Below are 20,791 nucleotides of genomic sequence, written 5' to 3'. Positions count from 1 at the left end.
CCAACTAGAGTCCAAACACTGAGCCAGGAAAGGTTAAGAACATTGAGGCTGAAAAAGTTGCCAGTTAATGGTAAATATTACCATAGAAGTGATTATTAGACATTTTCCTCTATACTGCACATTTGATGTTTGATGTTTACTGTCAGTTCAGAGGAATAATCCTAAAACTTCTTCAACCAGGAAGGAGAGCAGAAAGGTGAAGATGTCCAGGCAGAGAGCAGAAAGATAGAGGAGAGAGACTCTCACCACAGGAAAGAAGGGCAGCACAAAATCATGAAACAGGACAGGCCATGAGTTTAAGAGAGATTTTCTACTGCTACTGTCATGAAAACTTGTGTTTTTGTCTGGTCAATATTTCCCTTGGTGGTGTAGTACACAGTTGAATTGCTCTGTAAACATGACCACACACCACTGACCTCCACATATGTGCTGAGTTGCTGTGTGACTGTTGCTGCCCTCATACACTGGAGACACACTGGATGCGTGGTGTGTGTGTGTGTTGCGGCTGCTGTTGCTGATCTGCTGCATTTGCAGGATACTTGAATGTTGGATTTCTCTTCATTTTTAATAAATTTCTGATTTATTGTTGACAGAAAATGCCTTTTAAGCACCACTGTCTCGATGTGCAGCAGCTAAAGTGATTAAAAAAAATATCTATATTTTTTCATGTCTATGACATATTCCTTTGAGAATCTGTCTCTGTGGATCATTAATAGTCTCAGAGATCTTTGAATCATCATGATTCAATAGAGAACAACTCACATTCACAATGACACATCAGCTGAGAAGTGTCAGCCCCACTCATTTCCTGCGGAGCGACCAGAGACATGGAGCAAATATGATGTTGATCATAATCTGTCACTGCTTTTTTTCTTTGCATGTGTCAGATCAAGTCCAGAGTGGAATATCCCAGGCTTTTATTTCAAAAACCACAATTATTTCCTAATAAGTAATATGTGCCAGTTAACTGTATTAACTGTAAAAGGTCCATATTTTACTCTTCTCCAGTGTTTTATTTTAAGTGTTTATATCCATAAGAAGATATATTTGTGGTTATAAGAACCAAAAACCATCTCAATGTAATTTTATATCTCCTCTCTCAGGCTTCTCTCTGAAGCTCTAGTAACAAGAGGACAGTGAGCCAATCAGAAGAGAGGGTCTGAGCCTCTCTTCTGATTGGCTAACTGTTATCTGAGTGATCTTTGTTGTGACATCACAAAAGTCCTGATGGCTCGTTTTAAGGCTCAATTTCTGATACAGGCTGTGTGCATTTCTCTGTGGAATGAGTCTTTGATACTTTCACAGTGTTAATATAGAACCTAGACCTGCTTTATAATCAAAAAAGATATGGACATCTAGCTTTATACTATATGGACCTTTAACAAACCTATTAAAGTAAATACTTCACCAACAAAATAGTTAAATGAAGCCATTATGGCCATCCACTCTTTCAAAGATGCCAAACTGAAGGGCTTAGAAACTGTTGCCCTGAAGCAAAATGAAGAGCAGTCAGTGTGGAATAAATGAAATGAAAGAAAGACCGAAAGAAGACATGAGAGGATGAGAAATAATTCAAAAGGCACAAGGAAAAGAAAACAGGAACAATTAAACTAAAGAAAACAAATACCAAGGTCACGTGGTCTTAGCATAGCAAACAGTAGAGCTGCTACAGCCACAGACTGATATCAGTGTCTCTCCCCCACTTATCTGAAGCTGACCCGAGAGGCCTGTCTTTGATGGAGATGTTTATTTGCCTGCAATCTGCTTCCCTCAAGTCTCCTCATCAACTGAAGTGTTCTCAACCGAATTTGATCCATTTACCATGAAAATGTGCACATGGCTCCAAGTTTGGAATCTATGTAGGTTTCTGTCTTTTTTAAACCATTGACCAAAGAAAAAGTTTTTCAAAGACAATTCTACAAAACTGTGTGTTCAGTGACAACATTTTTCAATTGGCTATCCGTACAATACTGTGTTTGCGCCTGACAACTACAGCTGTGTTCAGGCACATCACTGAAATGATTTGGTTACGAAATTAAATATGTTTGACTACTTGTGAGAAATGGAAGATAAACCCTGGCTCTCTACCAATCTGCCCATCAAACCTTTTCTTTTTGCTGTGCTATAACAACATCACACTCACTAAAAGTTAGCACTGGATATAAGGAAGTCTGGATAATATGACAAAATAAAAGCCTAAATTTTAAACCAGAGTAAGCTTTTACAGCCTATGTGAGGTTGTGGTAGTTTGAACAAAATGCTAAAGTCACAATGATGACATGCTCAAAATATTTAGCAGGTGTAAATTTACCATGTTCAGCATCTTAGTTTAGCGTGTTAGCATGTATTTTGCTAATAAGCACTATACACACAGTATAGAACTTAAAGAATACAATAGAGCTTTACAGTTATTGCTAAAAAACAACAAAAGTCTGTTTAGCAGCTCATCAATGCACAGCATAGGAGCATAAAAGAGGTGTCAGAGGTGAGGGAGTGGAAGTTGTCTTTTAGTCTGTTTGTTTTGTCTTTGACTGTCCCATATCTTCTTCCAGAGGGGAGGGGGAAACAGACAGTGTCCAGGGTGGGATGCGTGTCCTATAATAGAACTGGCTTTCTTGTGCAGACGGCCAGTGTATATGTCACTGAGGGGTGGTAGTGTCAGTATACCAGCAGTTGTTGTGGGAGGTGGGTCTGTTTTAACTTCCCAAGTAAGTTTCTGCTGGGCCTTCCCCACCTGGTAAGAGATGTTTCTAGACCAGGTGAGGTTGGCTGAGATGTAGACCTCCAGAAATTGGAAACGCTCCACCCTCCCTACCTCCTTGGCTCATATACAGAGGGCAGAGTGCGCAATGCGTCTGGATTTCCTCAAGTCTATTATCATTTCCTTTGTTTTTGTGGTGCTGACGTCCAGGTTATTGTGAGAGCACCACTCCTCCAGTTGTTGAACCTCCTCCTGTAAGCTGTGGTGATGTTGTCAGTTATCAGCCCCACTGTGGTGGTGTCATCGGTGTTTGAGGAGTCAAATGGGGGTGCAGTCGTGTGTAAAGAGGGAGTTAAGGACAGGGCAGAGGACACACACTTGTGCCTCTCCGGGAATTAAATTTTTGTGGTGTTTGACTTAATGAAATTGATTTTATTGATGAATATGATATTATATTATGTATAATAGAAACTTATCATTATTAAGTTTGTTGGTAGCATGGCGTCACCTTGTCATCCAGACTGCTGCAGCTTTGCTATATTTACATCGAGGACCACAGTGAAAATAAGTATTGGACTTCATCATGTTGACTGTTTAATGCAATAGAGCTTTATAGTTATTGCTATTGCCTTTACAATGTCACTGACCTTAAGTAAAAGTCTTGCAGATAATTGGTTATAAACCAAAGTACTGGACAAATTGAATGTTTGACCTGATGATGGCTACAAAGGAAAAGTCAGGGGATTGCCAAAGTTTTCACAGTTTATGTGCAAATCAGTCGTGTTCTCCAGCTGTTCCTTTATTTTATTGTAATTTGATGCAGATAAAATATTCCCCAAAGTAAAAACATGTCAAAGAGTTTGTAGTTTTGGGCCCTGCCGCTCTTGGCCATAGCTGGATCCTCCATTTCTTTAGAAAAGCTCCAGAGGAGCAGCAGCAGGTTGTCCTCCCACCTGGTGAATGGAGATACAGTATGTCCACAGAAGAGCTCAAGAACTTAAATGTTTTGGTCTTTGGTTTCAAATAATATTAAAACAGATTAAAATTATTAAAGTAAAAACTCACTAATTTGTAAAACAATTAAAAACTCAAAGTCAAAACAAACCCGGAGAAGACTGAGGCAGCCAACTTGGAAGTGGAAGAGATACTCACAGCAAAAAGCATAGAGGTCTCTGTGTGTGCTTTCTCAGAGTAGAATCATGTAGTCTTCATCAATAATATAACACTGACATGCTACATGTCCATGTGCAGCTCCTAGAGGCTGCAATCATTTCTTGTTTTACAATATAGATTTACACAGTAAGTAAGATTAAGGTCATTAAAAAAAAAAAAAAAACATTCATTTTCAGTCATTACAGGATGCATGTGCAGTGTGCTTAGAGCAATATTAGCCATTGCTAGCCCCATTGCTACCCCAGCAGATGTTCACAACATGAGAAAAAATGGCAAGAGGCCATTGTGGGCTAAACTAGGCTGTTGCCACTTTTTTTATAACACTATTTTCATTGCCATATCTATCACAGAAGCAGAAGTTCTTTAATTATTAAGCTGGAAAGCAGAATACGACAAACAAGTCAATATAATATATTAAATACAACAGTAAAGAATTTACTTTTACATTCAGCATTTATGTTGAATTTTAATGTTTCAATCTAAATCAGCTTTTCTAGAGGAGTCTTCTGTTTGGTGAAAAAGAGGAAATTAGATTAAGTGACAAAGCTAATGCTGTTTGATCGAGTGTTTTTACATTTCTAATTCAGTTTTTGAATAAATGTGACAGCAGTATACAGTCCCACTTCCTGCCTTACAGTGTTGTGCATCAGACGGTGTAGTGACGCAGTTTTCATAGAGGGTTTGTCGTCAACCTGGAGGAATTGTTTGCATCAATTTTCAAAGCTTCATTTACTTCCACTGATTGTTATATTAATAATAAAAAGTATTACATAGTATGTATTGCTGCATTGCTGAAAAACTGCTGCATTTCAGGAGGGAGTATGTTCAAGGGGGCAGGTTTTAGAGTATAATACCCTTTTGTCTTGACTGCTGGAGTAGTACAGTTATAATCTCATTTTGGGTCTGCTGCATAAAACTCAGTCATAAAGAATTTTTTACATTCCTCAAGCTGGACAAATGCTGTATTAGCAGGCGTGTCAGCGTTTCTTCAGCAACATCCCAGAGACATCTCATCAAAGATAATCCTCTGATACTTCCCTCTCCCTCCCGACAGTCTGATTGAAGCTGACCCAAGAAATCCTCCTTTGATCAAGGTGTTTATTTGTCTACTGCCCTTCAGCTGTCTTATCATGGGCAGTGGGTTAAGACTGGGCGAGCTGCACTTTCACACGTACACACATACATCTGAAGAATCCCATTTCTTGTGCCCAGTTTCTTTCCCAGCCAATCCCTGAAGATCAGATAAAAAGAGACATGTTTTTTTCTAGGTTGCTAGTTTAAATGGTATTTAGACTTTTGACAATAATGTAAAATACATTTTTGAAATGAGATTATATTGGATTTGTTAGAGCAACTTTGAGAAAAAAAGATACAAATTATAGGACAATAATCTCAAATGGACAGATGAGCATGCATTAAAAAGTTTGGACTTGAGCTTTAATGTTGTTAATGAATTATGAGAGAAGACAAAAAGGGATGAGATTTGAAATTTATACCAACAATAAATGCCAGTAATTAAAGCTACGATAAGCAAGCTCTGGAAAATTGAGCAGCATTAGCTTAAGACTGGAAAGCAAACCAGTCTGCTCCTCCCACTGCTCCCTCTCTCTGTTCTGTTACACTACACCAGCCTGTCACCCACATCCACATCATGTTTCAGCTGATGTAGGAATTAGGAGCTCACTAGCTTGTGAGTCAGCTAATACTAGCCTGAAACTTTGTTGTCAGGTCCCATCAAGCAATGAAGTGAACAGTGAAACGCCAAAACTGCAGTTCCTCTAATGACCACTAGAGTCTGGCTCCAACAGTGAGTCAGGGCTCACAGACTCCCATGTTGAAATGTCCAACTTTAGATATAGCAGAAATAAACATGTTTACCTGGCCTGGTAAACAATGCTTTGTAATTATTGATGAACATCACTTTACAAGATCATAATGTTTTTTATTGTAATTTGAGCCCGTACAATTTCCTACTAGCACGTTCTGCAGAAATAGGAACCACCTGTTAAACGTAAGTTCAATATTCACTCATGTTTTATGACAGCTTTTGTCCACCAATCCCTGAGAAAAATATCACACTTCTTCCTCCTCCTCACTGTCACTCTTTCTCTGTGTAGCTAGCATACACTTTTGCTTGCAACCAAATAATATCAGGTAGTCTATATCAATTAAAATAACTGTGGTAAATAGACAAACATCCAAGTGGGAAGAGAGAAAAATTACTCTGGAAACCTGACATACCTAAATTCTGTACCATGCAAAGCTGATAGGAGCTGAGCAGTTTAATGGGTAATTGCACCAGTGAGCTAAATTTGGCCAGTTAAACCTATAGGAGTTGATTGTCAGTGGGAATGACAGTACAAGAGTCAATATTCAAAATGTTGACTTCCATATAGTCAGCTTCCCATGAGGGGTTTTTAAAGTCAGATACTTTGGGCCCCCACTGAGATAAAAATAAGACTGCTTTTTGATAGGTTAGTGACTGCAACTTAACAACTCAACAAACCTTGTTTTTTAGCCTTTATTTTACAAATTTTGCAGATTGACAAATTAACCATTAGCAGGTCTGGATTGTGATGTATCCATGGATGTGCCGACAATAATCAATCGATTACTCTAATCCTGAAGAAAATATAGAAATGTGATGATTCTCAGACAGGTTCTGGAGTTATAAGAAACGTTTGAAATTTTTACATAAGATTGCTAACCAAGGGTAGATATGACGCTGCAGGGATGCCAGTTACAGGTATAGAGTTTTGCTACTGTGCAATATGATTGCTTGGAAATTCAATGAGCTTGAAATAAAGTTATTTCAAATTAACACTGAATCTTTGATGAGTAATGTCATTGGGAAGTAGTATTATAATATGCAGGTAGAAAGTACTATCTAAGTAATATCTATGCAATATTTGATAAGCTACAGTGTGACTTGTGTGTTGTATCATCACGTAGTCAGGAAACCAACTGTGGGGATGTCACGGTAAACTATTTATTTAAATGTTTCTCTCTTGAAGGTGTCCAATAGCCAACAGGACGTGTCCTCCTGGTCAGGTTTGGAACAGCAGGCTGTGTTGGTGTGTCAGCAAGGCCGCCATCATGCACCACAACACCCCTCCACCACCGCTGCCCCCTCCAAGGTCCTTCCAACAGCACCTCGGTGAGTATTTAAACATTTGCACACAAAGAGGTGTATCTGGAATCTCTGGTCATATTTTCAGAAAACACTGCAGAGGAAACTGTGTTTGTTTATTTTTCCTGCAGCAGCCCAGAAAAAAATAGGAAGAAACAATTACAGCTGCTGATAGGCAAACATAGCAGGGAAATTACCCTTCACTGCCAACAATGTCAAGACTGCAGTAATGAGCAGTTTAAATGGCAAAGCTGTTGGAGGCTGTGTGTGGTCATGTCCTTAATACCTAATGGGAAACCTAAATAGATGTATTTCATGATGGACAGAGGAAAACAACATTTGATGTAGAAACTATGCAAAGCTGCTCTTTGTATATCACTGGCTGCATTCTTTAAACCAAAGTTAATACAGTTAACTGGCACGTATTAATTATATAGCCAGACGCAGAATATCAGGAAATAATAGATGTAATTTTTGAATTTAAATCTTTAGAAGACTGGGATATTCCACTCTGTACTCATAGGATCTGAGACACACACAAACACACACAGGAAAAAAAGATGTGACAGATTATGATCCCCATATTTGCTCCATGTCAATAGTGTAAAATATGGGACGCTTGTGTGTACGAATACGAATAGTTCAAGGGTTGACAAAATGTAGTTCCAAAGTACAGTGCTGTTTGACGGTCAGATCAATTGGTGAAAATATTCAAAATGAAGCAAACACTTTAACAGATATAAGCTTCTTTCTGTGGGTATTTTTTAAAGTGGGTGAAGCACGTTTTGCTGAGCTGATCTGGATCTACTAAACCTGCTTACTAAGATGTTTTCTATGAGCACACATCAACAAATTTAAAATATATGTAGAGAAGCTGAGGTTACCCTGCTCTACATAGCTGAGCTGTGAGAGGAGCAGCTGGCCACCTGTTGTCTCTGATCTCAACCAGTTTTTTGGTCAAAGTAAAGTTTGGTTCTTCTGTAAGGGCTGACACCAGGAAATCAATACTGCAGATAAACCAGTACAAGAAAATACCTACCAATAAATAGAGCTGATCAGTGCTGCATGATGACGTGTCCCCAAGGCCTGCACTGAGCATACACATACCAAAAACTGAAACAAACACACACTGTTAGTAGAATCCATCTTTCTCTATGTAGGTGTTTGTGACAGGAGAATGTTCATGTACTCACCAAGGAGTATTTATGACTGTAGTGTGTTTGTTGAGAGTCTGTGTGTGTGTGTGTGTGCGTTTGTGAGTTTCTGTGTGTGTTTGGCTATGATAACACTCTGGACTCAGTGTAAACAAATGGGAGGCAAAAGAATGTGGAGACCCTAGAGTAGCAGATTCCACAGATACTCACTCATACAAGAACGCTGTTACACAGCATGAATGAAAGGCACAAAACAAATGATTATTAAAAGATAATGGGATACTTTTTAGTGTTGAATTTTATTTCAAAACAAAACTCAGAGTGGTAGATCAGAAAATTAGTGTGGTCATAAGGAAGTTGTGTGTTTTTCAAAAACTAATGGATGCGCCCTCTAACCTTTACTCGAATGTCACCATGAGGCCTAAATCTCCAAAACCTAATTATCAGATTTTACATTCACGTTCCCCCCGGGATGACCTTTTCCCTTACCAGACACGAGCTTTCCAGTAGCTCTGCTTGTACGGTGCATGACGACTACTTTGATATTATGTCCCTCTAACTTTATTAATAAAGCACCTTTTTAGCTATTTTGAAATGACTTGTTAAATAAGAAATGTACTGCTACATCCTAAACACATCAACTTATCTCCATGGATAAAGGATTATGTTTCAATTTCACTAATCATGAACATGATTTTTAACTGTCTGCAATTGTGAAAAATGATGTGATGGTAAAGGTCAAGGTTTTAAAAGATAAAGATGAGTTAATATACCTGTCCATCTACACCTCTCCAAGTTTTACAGCCTTTCTTTTCACTCTTACCTCATTCTTTCACTGTGGGAAAGGAATTCATTTTGGTGTTTAGCAAATTAATTACATTGAAAGAAATCTAGCACATTTGCAGGGACAGATGTCTTAATCAATCTGTTATATGATTGACTGACTAAATCCCTCTAAATCTGTTGTGCCATTTTTAATCGCAACAGCATACACAGGTCTCAGGATGGAGAAAGACCCAAGAGTCAACCCTCAAACATTATTACATTAAACAGAAAGTAGGTTTGACAAACCATGGCAGGACTCCAGTAGAACAGCCCTTAATATGAGGAAATATTACACAAATAATTCTGTGTGGCAAAGCGCCCCAATATATGTGTTGATATGCCTAAAAAGGCTACAAATAACCTTACCATAAAGAATGAGCATGACAGGGCGGTATTTGAATAAGGAATATGGAGGTACAGATGATGATGGATGATCATGTCGTTATGAAATATGTGAGGTCTTGTAGTGTTATACACATGAAACTTCACGGAACAAAGCTCAACAAGCCAAGTTCAGCCAGAAAGCAAGTAGAGGTTGTGGGAGATACTGTCAGGAACAAAAAACTTTGACGCTTGACTGTCTGTCCACAGATTACAATAGGCCCTCTGCTCTAGTGTTGTAAAGGGCCAGAGTTCCTTTCTCTCAATACACTAAGATGTACAGCAACTTTTTTTTTTGTTGTACACTTATTTGAAGACAACATATCTGGGAGCAACACGTAACACTTAAGACCTGAGTCACAATTTCTCTACCACAGAGACACAAGAGGCAAAACTAGAGAACTACTGCTACTTCACATAGGGCATAAGTCACAAGGACAATGTTCTGGTATGGTCACTGTATTAATCAAGGACCCACAGGAAGAGAGACATGGAGAGCATTCACAAAGGGGAGAGAATCAAGGACACTACCCACACAGGAGTAGGGACAAGGACAGCATTGACACATATGGAGAGAGTAAAGACAAGACAATAAGGAAAAAAGTGCACAGTAGACTGTTTCACCTACAATACGTCTTTACTTTGGCTATAAATTATAACTACTTGCAACACTTACTTATAGTTAATTACAAAAGATGTAACATGTTTTTTTAAATATAATATAAAATATGAGTATAAACTTTTTAGTGTCAAAAAACAAACTTATGGTGCCCTCAAGTGGTAGTATTAAAAGACGACACTGGCAGAAACCCTTATTGCCTGACTTTGAAGGTCAGGACTATCACAATCTGTATCCTCCCTAAAGTTCAATAGTTAAGGGTATAGGAGTCGATGTAGCTTTACAGCAGCAGCTCTCTACAGGGGTTTGCTGATGTGATCGTGCTGACTTTTATTTCACTGAAATTCGACTTGGAACCTTTTTAATCAATTGTTTGACCTATCATTGTTAATGATTGATAAAAATTGTGGAGTGGTGAAAGCATTAAACTTTTTTGGCTTTTGAAGGGACATGCTTTACAGTGTGCCCATTAAGACGTCACTGCAACCAAGAGTATTTCCTGTTACCTTTCTTTTTCAGCTAGATTTGAGCCAATGTTATTTCGTAAGAGGTCAAAACTCTAGTCCCAGCCTTCTTGAGGAAGGCCTACAGTACACCATTTGGAACTGTCAACAATAAAGCCAAATCAAAAACCCATCTACTCTTAGGCTACTGCCTCACCTAGCCCCTTGGTGACAATCACCAAGAGAGGCAGAGGTTCTATTTTAGTTACTCAATGCCCAGTTGAGAAGCAGTCAGGAAACTGACTTTTAAAAACTCATCCATAACATGTTTTTTCAGAAACAATGTCTTAGGTAGTCAGGACGATCCACAGACCTCACTGTAGACACTTTAAATTACTTACTTGTGACATAAAAGATAGAAAAATTGCAATGAACAAAAGAAAGACATAACAAGAGTATGGCTTTGGTGTAAATCAAGATATACTGGAAACCAGTTCAAAACAGGAGCCATTGAGGATGCCCATCCAGAGAAAGCAACATGTTCATTATTTTCTGCAAACTGTTTCCCACCAGTAACAATGAATGGGAGCTTCCCAAAAACAACAGTTTTCCAAACATGGCTTCCATATAATACCCTGGTATGGAGTAACTTGGACAGGAGTAACCACAAATCTGTCGCCTAGTTTCCACAGAGGTAACAATTCTCACTACAGTTGTAACTTGTGTTTGTATGGTTGTTTATGTATGTGTATGTGTGTGAGTGTGCAAAGCAGTTACCTCTGCCAGTGACTGTCACACTGAATCAAAAAACACGATTGTCAGCTCACCCACAATGCATCAGCACTCTGTGACCCTTCATAATTACAGCCCTTGTTTTTCTTTAGAACATGATTGTTCAAAATATTACATGGCATCCAAGTTCTTCACAATTATCATAATCCACAAACTGCACAATACACATATTCAACTTTAGAATTGCAATGGTTTAACTTATGAAACCATACTGCTATTGCAGCATACTGTATGTCATGTTGTGACATGTTTGTTAAAGTTTCCAAATACCTTTTTCCAAATAAATTGTTCTGTCATGTCCACATCTTCGTAGGTGAAGGGCTGAGTGGAGGGGTGCTTTTGATTTTATGTTAGTGTAAGCTTGCGTATAGTAGCTTGAAAGACCCCGTTCAATGGAAATTAAGTGTTAAACCTTCTTAACATGTCCATATGGTGTTTTTAAATAATACAAGACACATTATGAGCTGAATAAGCAGTCAATGCCATGACTGAGTATTTCCTACTTGAACTGCAGTGAATCAATGGCAGTCAGGGGTTCATACGTCATATGACCTAAGGAACCAATCCTGTCAACTTGTGGGGACAGGGAGCGTTGCAAAATAAATCTGAAACCTTGTCAGTACAGAGAGCTGTAGTTTGCATAGCACAACCACTGGCACTATGTCAGCCACTGCCAGTTACAAACTAACAAACAGCATAAACAAATAAAGGATGCTAACTATGCTAACCATTCTCATTCGTCTGCTCATCTCAGATTCTGATCCTGATTCTGATTCTTCTCAGACTCCTCATTTGAGTCTAGGTCACACATGTAGCTAAGTCTCTCTGATGTTTCCTCTAACACTAGCATCTTGATATGCACTGGTCTTTCATCAGTCACTGAAACTGTCATTACAGGGAGTGAGAGTTTACATTAGTACAGCCACTAACACTGTGTCAGTCACTGCCGGTTACAAGAAACAGTTACAACAAACAACACAAACAACTAACTACGCTGACTGTTCTAATACGTCCTTGGGTTGCTTGATTGGGTCCGTTTGGGGAAAGCTGCTAGAGTTTTGGCATGTTCAATATCTTAGCTAATGCAATAAATATAATGCATTTAACAGGTACAGAAGTACTGTATTGTGTCTTCAAGTAACTGCCTTCAGTTCGTCTTAAGACTGGATGCTATAATAGCATAACTTAATTGTCACCCTCTTTTGTGCTCATCCCCTCGACTCTTGTTTGGATTCATTGTTGTAGTCATTCAATTTTCGACATGTGGATACACTTCAACCAATCAATTCAAATGCTGTGTTATCTTTGACATTCTCTAAATCAGCCTTTACAATTTGCAATAGCATTTAACAATTTAAATAGCAAATAAGAAAGTAATTTTAGTCTGTGTATTATTGATTTGTCATTTCTGGACAAATTATTAGCTTCAGGGAGACATTAATCAAAATGTTGACATTTTGTCATCAAGAGAGGAAGGAAAATAAAGTTCGAGTTAATTGATTTAGGTTGTTAAAGTCTGAGTGAGCACATGCCACTACACTGGAGAAGACACTAGCATTTTGTCTTTATTATCTGTGTTTGTTCATCTTAAGAAGCACAAACGCACACACGCAGTCTGAACATTCATTTGCCAGACATTCTGTTGCTCTCTGTCTCTGTCTTTCTCTCCTCCTTTGTTTTTCAGCTAGATTATTTGCCAGTGTTGAAAGAGAACCATCTGTGCTATCCCTGTGGAAACAGAGAACATCACTTCTCTATTCCAGGAATGTCTCAATTTCATAGTTTATCAGTGATCTCAAACAACTGTCACGCACAGTTTTTATATGGAGTTGTTTAACATTTTCAGTAATAGACAACGTTTACAACTGTGTTTTGCATAGGGTATCAGTTTGTTTTCTTAAAACCTACAGCAGCTAATGACCACATCAGTAAACCTCACTTTTCACTTAACAACCCAATCTTCCTATGACGTGTTAATGAGATTATTCTTTATGCAGAAGTCCTGTACAAAACCTTATGTTTTAATACCAAACGGGGTTTTTGCTCAGAGTACTGCAATAAGTGTAACTGTGGTGATGGGAAAAACCTACTTACTAAGTTGTAAATTAAATTTCCATGAAACAGACCCATACTGGGGAGCTCTGACTTCACTCTCAGAGACCAGAAGCACCAGAAAAATGAGTACAAATCAATAATAATAATAATAATACTTACTATCGGTACACTCTCTGTATCCAATGACCTCCTGTCCTGACTCCTTTAAATAACAAATTACACCTGTGTCTGTCTCTCCCCTTTCATTGCTACAGACATATTTTCGGCAGATGTGTGTGGCCCAGATAAGGAACTGGATGTGGAAACCTGTCAGTGTGTGTGTCGGCGCGAGGATCACACTCAAGACTGTGGCCCTAATCGACATCTTGACCGTAATACCTGCCAGTGTGTTTGCAATATCCCTCCTGCTCCCTCCTGCCCACTCAACCATGTCTTCAGCAAAGAGACCTGTCAGTGCACATGTATCAAGACATGTCCGAGACACCAGCCCCTAAATAAAACAAAGTGTTCCTGTGAGTGTAATGAGTCGCCCAATAAGTGTTTCCTAAAAGGACGGAGGTTCCATCAAGCTACATGCAGGTGAGGTGGGATGTAGGGGGTACAGTACCATCTAATAATTGGTCACTAAAACAGCACTTTTAGCAGTCGAGCACCCAGCTCTTAAATACAGCAAAACTTTCCCTTAAGCTTGGAAAAGACCTGGAGACTATGAAAGACTTGACAAACTGCACATCAAGAATAAATTGGTCCAATAATTAATTCAGCATAATGACACTAGGCCTTGAGTAGAAGTGCACTGCAAACATGAAAGCCTGTTTGATTTCTTATAGACGATGATGTGCTTTTTTCAAGTGTTGTCCATCTGTCCATCCATTATCTCATCAATTTCCATCCATCCATCCATCTGTTATCCCATCAATCCTATAAGTTTCCATCCATCCATCCACCCATCCATCCATCCATCCATCATCCATCCATCCATCCATCCATCCATCCATCCATTATCTCAGCAATTTCTATCCATCCATTATCCATTATCCCATCCATCCATCCATCCATGCTGGACAGTTGCTTATTATTTCTGTAGTAAATATTCCAGCTTCCATTTTTATAGAAAGGAACACCAATATTCTTTTAACTAAATCTACCCTAACAGCCAAAAACTATTATTTTCATTGGTAAGTATACCCATTGAGGCTGTGACAGAAACACAACTGGTAGATTAATTGTCTGAATGAATAATGAAATCCACATCAATACAAAACCAAACACTTTACGAAACTCAAAGATGCTTTCTTATTCTTGTAGTCTTCATCGCTGTATTTCAATATTCAAATGTCATGTGTTATGTAAAGCCAAGTGTGCTGGCATATAATTATTAGCCTATTTATGCACTAGTTAATGATCAACTTGGCAAAAATTATTTCTGTCTCACTTAGATTTAGAGGAATTTGGCAGCTTAAGTTATCGTTTTATTTCAATGGTTCAGTTGTTGCATCATCCTGGGATAGTCACCCCCTGCTAACACACACGTACACACACACACACACCCACACGCACACAAACACACACTCACACACGTGTAATGTTAGTGGTTGTGTGGAGTCAGAGGAAAGCACTGGTCCATTAGAGGTAGGTGGTTGTTGCATTGAACCTGGTGTGTAATACAAGACCTCAGTGTGCTAATGACTTCTCCTAGCTGTCACTTAACTATTTCCTTTCCCCGCACAGGAAGAAACACACACACACACACACACACACACACACACACGCATCCATCCATCCTGTCTAGTCTTGACCTTTTGTGACCCTGTTTTAGAGTGATTTATGAGTATAACATAGCAGTAGGAATCTTGTGTCTGGGATCTGGCACCTGTGTTAATGTGTTGTTAGTAATGTCTGAAAGAAACCATGTGAGTATATTTCACTCTGATTCTGTGTATTTCATTATGGGTTCTTAGATATTCTCTATCACCCACCATGTGACACAACGGTCCCATAGTCTTTGTGGTGTTGATGAGGTGCCCAAGTGCTACGTAAAGTGGGGCTTAATCCCCCCAGCGCTTCACGTGTTCTTAGGAATTCCATGGATCCGCTCGTTATTTAGAAGAGTGGACAATCAGGCCTTGACTGTGGGCTGGGGTTAACCCAATATAAGCTTTTGAAGGCAAATACTAATGTCCAGGGAGTTACTTACACAGTTACTACATTTTATTTTTGTTCTGTTATAAAAATCCTCTGAAACAGGATGTAGAGCACACTGTCCCAGGATGTGAAATAATTGCATTGGAAGTGAAACTCTAATACATTTCTTCAGCTTTGACAAACTGTTCTTATGAAAGCTCTGTTGGTTCAGACATGGGCTGTAAATCACAAAGTAGTTCTGAGGGCTTTAGTTTTTACTGCTGTGAAATCTAAACCTTAGTTCTTACCTTTGACCTTTGGAACACACAAGAAAGTAGTAACTGTTCGTGAGGCAGCAGAGGTTCTCAATCATTGCAGCACTGTTTGTCTGAACTGGAAATGTGCAGACCACATCAGTAGTGGAGGTAGACTGGAAGTGACCAAATTGAAATAAAAGATAATGTAAGTCCTTTGTTTATTGCACAGCTGTGAGGAACCTGTTCAGGAACTTTGGAAGCAGGTTTATGTTTGACCACTGTCTATAAACAAACCTTTTCAGTGCATATTTCTTCAATAAATTTTTGATCAAACAATTGCCAGCCTAATGATTCATGCCCCCCAGATGATGGTTGTATTGTTTTGATACCCTTTATATTTTGTCAGGTTCCGCTATTACATTTCTTCCACTTCCCTCTCAATAATACTCAAGAGTTGTCACTTACAGATCACCAGTGGCCATGCATAAATTTGTTAAAATATAATTTTTTCAATTTAGTGTTCCTAAAACTGTCTGCAAGTGACCACAAAGCCTTCTAGTGTATACTAGTGTATATGTGTTCTTTTCAAAATTAAATCAACTGAAATTCAAACATTATTATGTAAATTGGCTGTTTTGCAGTGTTGCAGGATTTCAAAACAAGGATGTCAAAAATGATTTGGAAGGAAAAGTGGATGAAGCTTACAGTTAGCCTGTGCTGGGATTCACTAGTTATCAGCAGCCTATAAACTATTAAACATGCACAACGGAGACAATCATGGACCAGTGGCTTATGAATGGGTCAATGAACAAAAAATCTAATGAAACCTCAGACACAAGGGATACAACAGTGTAACAAGTGTTAAGCATCAAGTTTTACTAGTAATCTAGTCACCAGGGCTGAGACTCATAAGTGTGTTTGAAGGCATCTGGCCAGTGACTGTGATGTTGTGATTATAATGTTGACTGCAACTTTTTATATACAAATAATTTATTTGAACTTGTCACTAGGGCATCAGGTGCCTGGCAAATAATGAACTGCATGTGCATGTACCTGAACGTAAGGCTGTGCAATTGCTGAACCTGCCTATCCTCTGCTACTGTGTGTCAGGCTTAAGGGGTGCTTCTGGGATTGTGCAATGATGGCGGAATATACTCCTCTATGTCTGAGGGATGGTGGAATACCACCAAGTTGGGACTGTGTTCATAACAATGCAGACTGTCTGTTGTGTCTGTTGTGTCCGTCCTCTTTGTATTGTATTGTTGGTCTTATATGTTCAGTGCTATGATTGAATGTGGCAGCGCGTTGGTTCTATTTGCCCAAGACAAATTTCCCTCTTCTGGGACAATAAAGTGAATCTCATCTCATCAACTTGCAGGCTCAGGCTAACCAACACATAGAAAACAAACAAACAAACAAATGAGGAGGGACCCAGTCCTGCCAGACCAATGTGTTTGACTTTTTTTAAACAGCCAGTGGCACCTATTCTACAGTTATTGTTATGTTGTTAATTTCCTGTTTTAAAATCCTGTTTTATTTTCTTTTTCTTTGTCATTGCAGTTGTCTCAGGCCCCCCTGTGAGGTCAGGAGGCGAAGGTGTGAACCAGGTTTCTCCTTCAGTGAGGAAGTGTGTCGCTGTGTACCATCACACTGGAGACGAGTGGACTAACTGCTGGCTGATGAGATGCTAACGAGATGCTAACGGGCAGATAACAAACTTATTAAGTAGAATTCATCACCCATCCCCTGTAGACCTGCAGGTCATGAGTATCCCCATCAGCTCTGATGGCAGCTAAGAGTGCGGACCCTGACAAACGAGGGAACCTTAGTGAGTTGAGTGCAGATATGGGAAACTCTGGTGATTTGAAGGTGGGAAATGCACTGACTTGGCTGTGAGGACATTTTAATAAGAGCGCAACTGATCGGAGCCCGGGTATGAAAAGAAGGACTGAAAAAGAGAGTCAACACTCAACACTTGTTTTAAAATATTGTCTAAATAATTTGTCTTAAAATATTTGGGGGTTTTGTATTAATTATGTCTCTGTATTCTTTATATTAATTATATAATTTATTGAATGTTATTTTTCAACCTGTTTATTGCAATTTCAATCTTTTCCAAGAAAATACACTGTGATCAGTATTTTTGTATCATGTAAAGTATATGTGTAAAATAAAGTATACTGGATGTTAAATATTGTTATTGTTATAAACTTAGTTTGTTATCAAATCTGTTTTGGTGCATGTTGTACTGAGGTAATTCTGCTCTTAATCCACTTCAGCATCAGAAATACACACACAAAGTCTTTGCCTGAAAGGTTCTGGAAACGATCGTAGACTAAGGCCCTGTTCAGACCTGGTATTAACATGCGTCCTGAGTAATCTGGTCACAAGTGATCAGCTCTAAATTCGTCTATTCACACCTGGCTTTAAAATGTGTCTCCATATGCGTCTCCAGTTACCACTTGTGATCAGATCTCACTTCCCAAATTCATATGCAAATAAACAGGCATGTGGTGTTGTTTTTAGCCAATAAGACAGACAAGTCCTTTGTCAATGTTCTTCTGTGTATTTGTGTTAGTGGTGTGCGGATCAACACTGAAATATTGATTCTTCTGATTCCAAATGTTTCTTTTGTAGGATTGATTCTCACAGTAAAATATTTATATCATAACTCAATAATTTGGGGTAAATGTGTCTTTTATCATCAACAGGGACACAGTAGAAAGTGACAATGCTCACACTGGGATCTTCATTTCTGAGAACAACAATGATCTTGGTTGTGATGTATGTGGGAAGAAGATGTATGAGTTGCTATGGCAACACAACAAACCTTGTCAAACACCTGAGCATCACAGTTACGGAACATGACCTCTTGGCTGTGTTTGTGGTGTTGGTGCCTTTAGGAGGATTTTTTAAATACAAATGTTGACAATTAATATAGCTTGCAGTTCATTGATTAACAGAATGTGAGGAAGTCTATGCCTCTGCTTTTTGAGGTGTTAGGAATTTTTGGTGTTATTTTATTCATATCTAACTACCATATATCAGTGACTGCACTCACCATATATGGCTTGTTACTTAGCTTGTTAACGAGTAAATTAGCCAGCAAATGGATTAGTCTTGGGTTACCCTTTAAGCAAGATGCCCAGATGCTTAGTTGTTCTAATGATGATGAACAGGAGAGCAAGCTTGACACAGTTATTGCGTATTTTCAAGGGAGCCTGATTCAGATGCTGAAGTATCAATTAACATGCAACTTTGAAGTTTCTTGATCTGCAGGACACCTTCTTTTGATCTTTTGAAAGTGCTAAATGGTGCACTGAATGTATTTTTGTTCATTATTAAAGAATAAGATTAAATAGTCTGATCTCTTATTTGAAATGGTTTTAGCCTACTTTATTCTCTGAACATAGTAAGCTTCTGTACAAAGTATTGTATTGGTATCGTATTGGTATTGGTGATACCAGCTTGGGTATTACTTGGTATTGGATTGGAAAGGAAATCAGTGGTATCGCACATCACTAGTGTGTGTGAGTGTCTGTGTGAGTGAGAGAGAGAGTGAGCGAGGGTGCAAGTGGTAATGAGGGGAGGTCTATAGTGAAATAAGGTTTTATCCATGAGAAATAGTAAAATATTTTTGGGTTATCATGAAACTGTGACGGGACTCATTAGCTTGTGGCAGAGGACATCAGTAGAGCAGGCAGTCCTTCAGTGTGGCCAGGATGCATTTACGTTCACACTGCTAAACGAATGTGGCCACATGTGGCCCAGACCACCTCCAAATGTGGTCTGAGAGATCGGATCTCACATGCATCCTGAATGTGTCCTAGGTGCGTTCACACCTGTACTTAGAGCTGTCCACTTGTGATCGGATCACTCAGGACAGATGTTAATACCAGGTCTGAACAGGGCCTAAGTTTGATGCTGAACTCACAATATTTCTTATAGAAATATAAAAACATCTGTTATGCTTCTGTAATGTCAAAAACTTAGAATTAGCTCCTTTAAGAAGTGAGGTTATAAGTTCTGCATTTCACCTGAAGAAAAACTTTTTGTTTCTTATTTTAGTTTGGGTAATAAATTAATGAAATAAATCTGATGTCAATCTGAATGCACAAAGTAGGTGAATGATTTGTTCCTTTAAGCAACAAAACTGGCTCCAGTCATCATAAGTCATTGCTGTGCATGCTACTGGTCCTTTCAGTTCTGAGGAACCAAAACCCGACCTTGGACCCAAGTTTGACTGGATCTAAATTCTGCTATGAGTCTCAGGTATGTGTGTCAATATGTCTAAAACCTGAGTGGCTCCGAAGTGTACACAGTACCAGCTCTGATCATATTGTACTTCACAATCACCACAGAGAAAACTGTGTTTTGAGGCTACAGTAAGAATGAGAACTGTGAACTTCGCAGTTCATTCCTTTGTTTTCAATATTGTATAGTTTTGTTATATTATTATTATATTACTTTTTAAATTTTCAAATAGCAAACATACTGAAGGCTGATGAAGTGTCAGGCTGGTTTGCAACATGCTATAAATAAAGTTTTTTGAAGGTGAACCAAAATTATTGCTTTTGCGATCACAAGGTGATCACACTGAACTCTTACCTTACATCATTCAAAGATAAAGCTAAAGCTGAACTTGTTATTATTACCATTATTATCAGTAGCCTACAAGATTCCTGCTGTTAAATAACAGATTTTTGGAATTTGATTCACAGATATTAAACAGGTTTGAACATTGTCCTTTGGCTTTTGTCAGCTAGCTACAAAATGTTTCATTGTTGGGGCGGGAAGTGGAAAATTTCTGTTATTTATATAAATTTGTCTTTGAAGCACATAAACATGTTATTTTAGCTTCTATGACTTAACAGTTATTCTTCTGACATCATTATTATTATTGTATTGTTGCTCTTTTCCGCTGCACCTGCTTGTTAATTGATCAAATTAATTCATAGATCATGATGCTGCTGTAAGGGTCTGTTCTGGTCTGTATTCTGGATCAGGTCTCATTATTCTTGGATCTATTTGGGGTTAGTTTGGTTGTGCACAGATACCTCTCATATTCGGGTCTCTGTTTTTTTGAAAAGGTTTTTATGCATGTCAAGTTTCAGGTAGTTTTCCCACAGGTCTGTTT

The 20,791-nt window shown here is 38.6% G+C and overlaps 1 protein-coding gene across 1 annotated transcript in view; it reads left to right on the top strand.

Annotated features, from left to right (window-relative positions):
* vegfc (vascular endothelial growth factor c) overlaps nt 1-18,398 on the top strand; it is a 78,392-nt gene extending 59,994 nt beyond the window's left edge. Inside the window, exons 5-7 of the mRNA XM_071504255.1 lie at nt 6,889-7,031; nt 13,528-13,852; nt 17,215-18,398. Of these exons, the coding sequence (XP_071360356.1) occupies nt 6,889-7,031; nt 13,528-13,852; nt 17,215-17,323 (577 nt within the window). The 3' untranslated portion in view covers nt 17,324-18,398. The remainder of the gene's footprint in view (nt 1-6,888; nt 7,032-13,527; nt 13,853-17,214) is intronic.
* Nucleotides 18,399-20,791: the final 2,393 nt, after the last annotated feature.

The sequence above is a fragment of the Trachinotus anak genome, unplaced genomic scaffold (genome assembly GCF_046630095.1).
Source record: "Trachinotus anak isolate AG129_WGS33_773 ecotype Australia unplaced genomic scaffold, CSIRO_AGI_Tana_v1 ptg000019l, whole genome shotgun sequence".
Taxonomy (NCBI): Eukaryota; Metazoa; Chordata; class Actinopteri; order Carangiformes; family Carangidae; genus Trachinotus; species Trachinotus anak.
The sequence above is the reverse complement of the archived record's forward strand: the minus strand, read 5'-3'. Positions and strand labels throughout refer to the sequence as shown.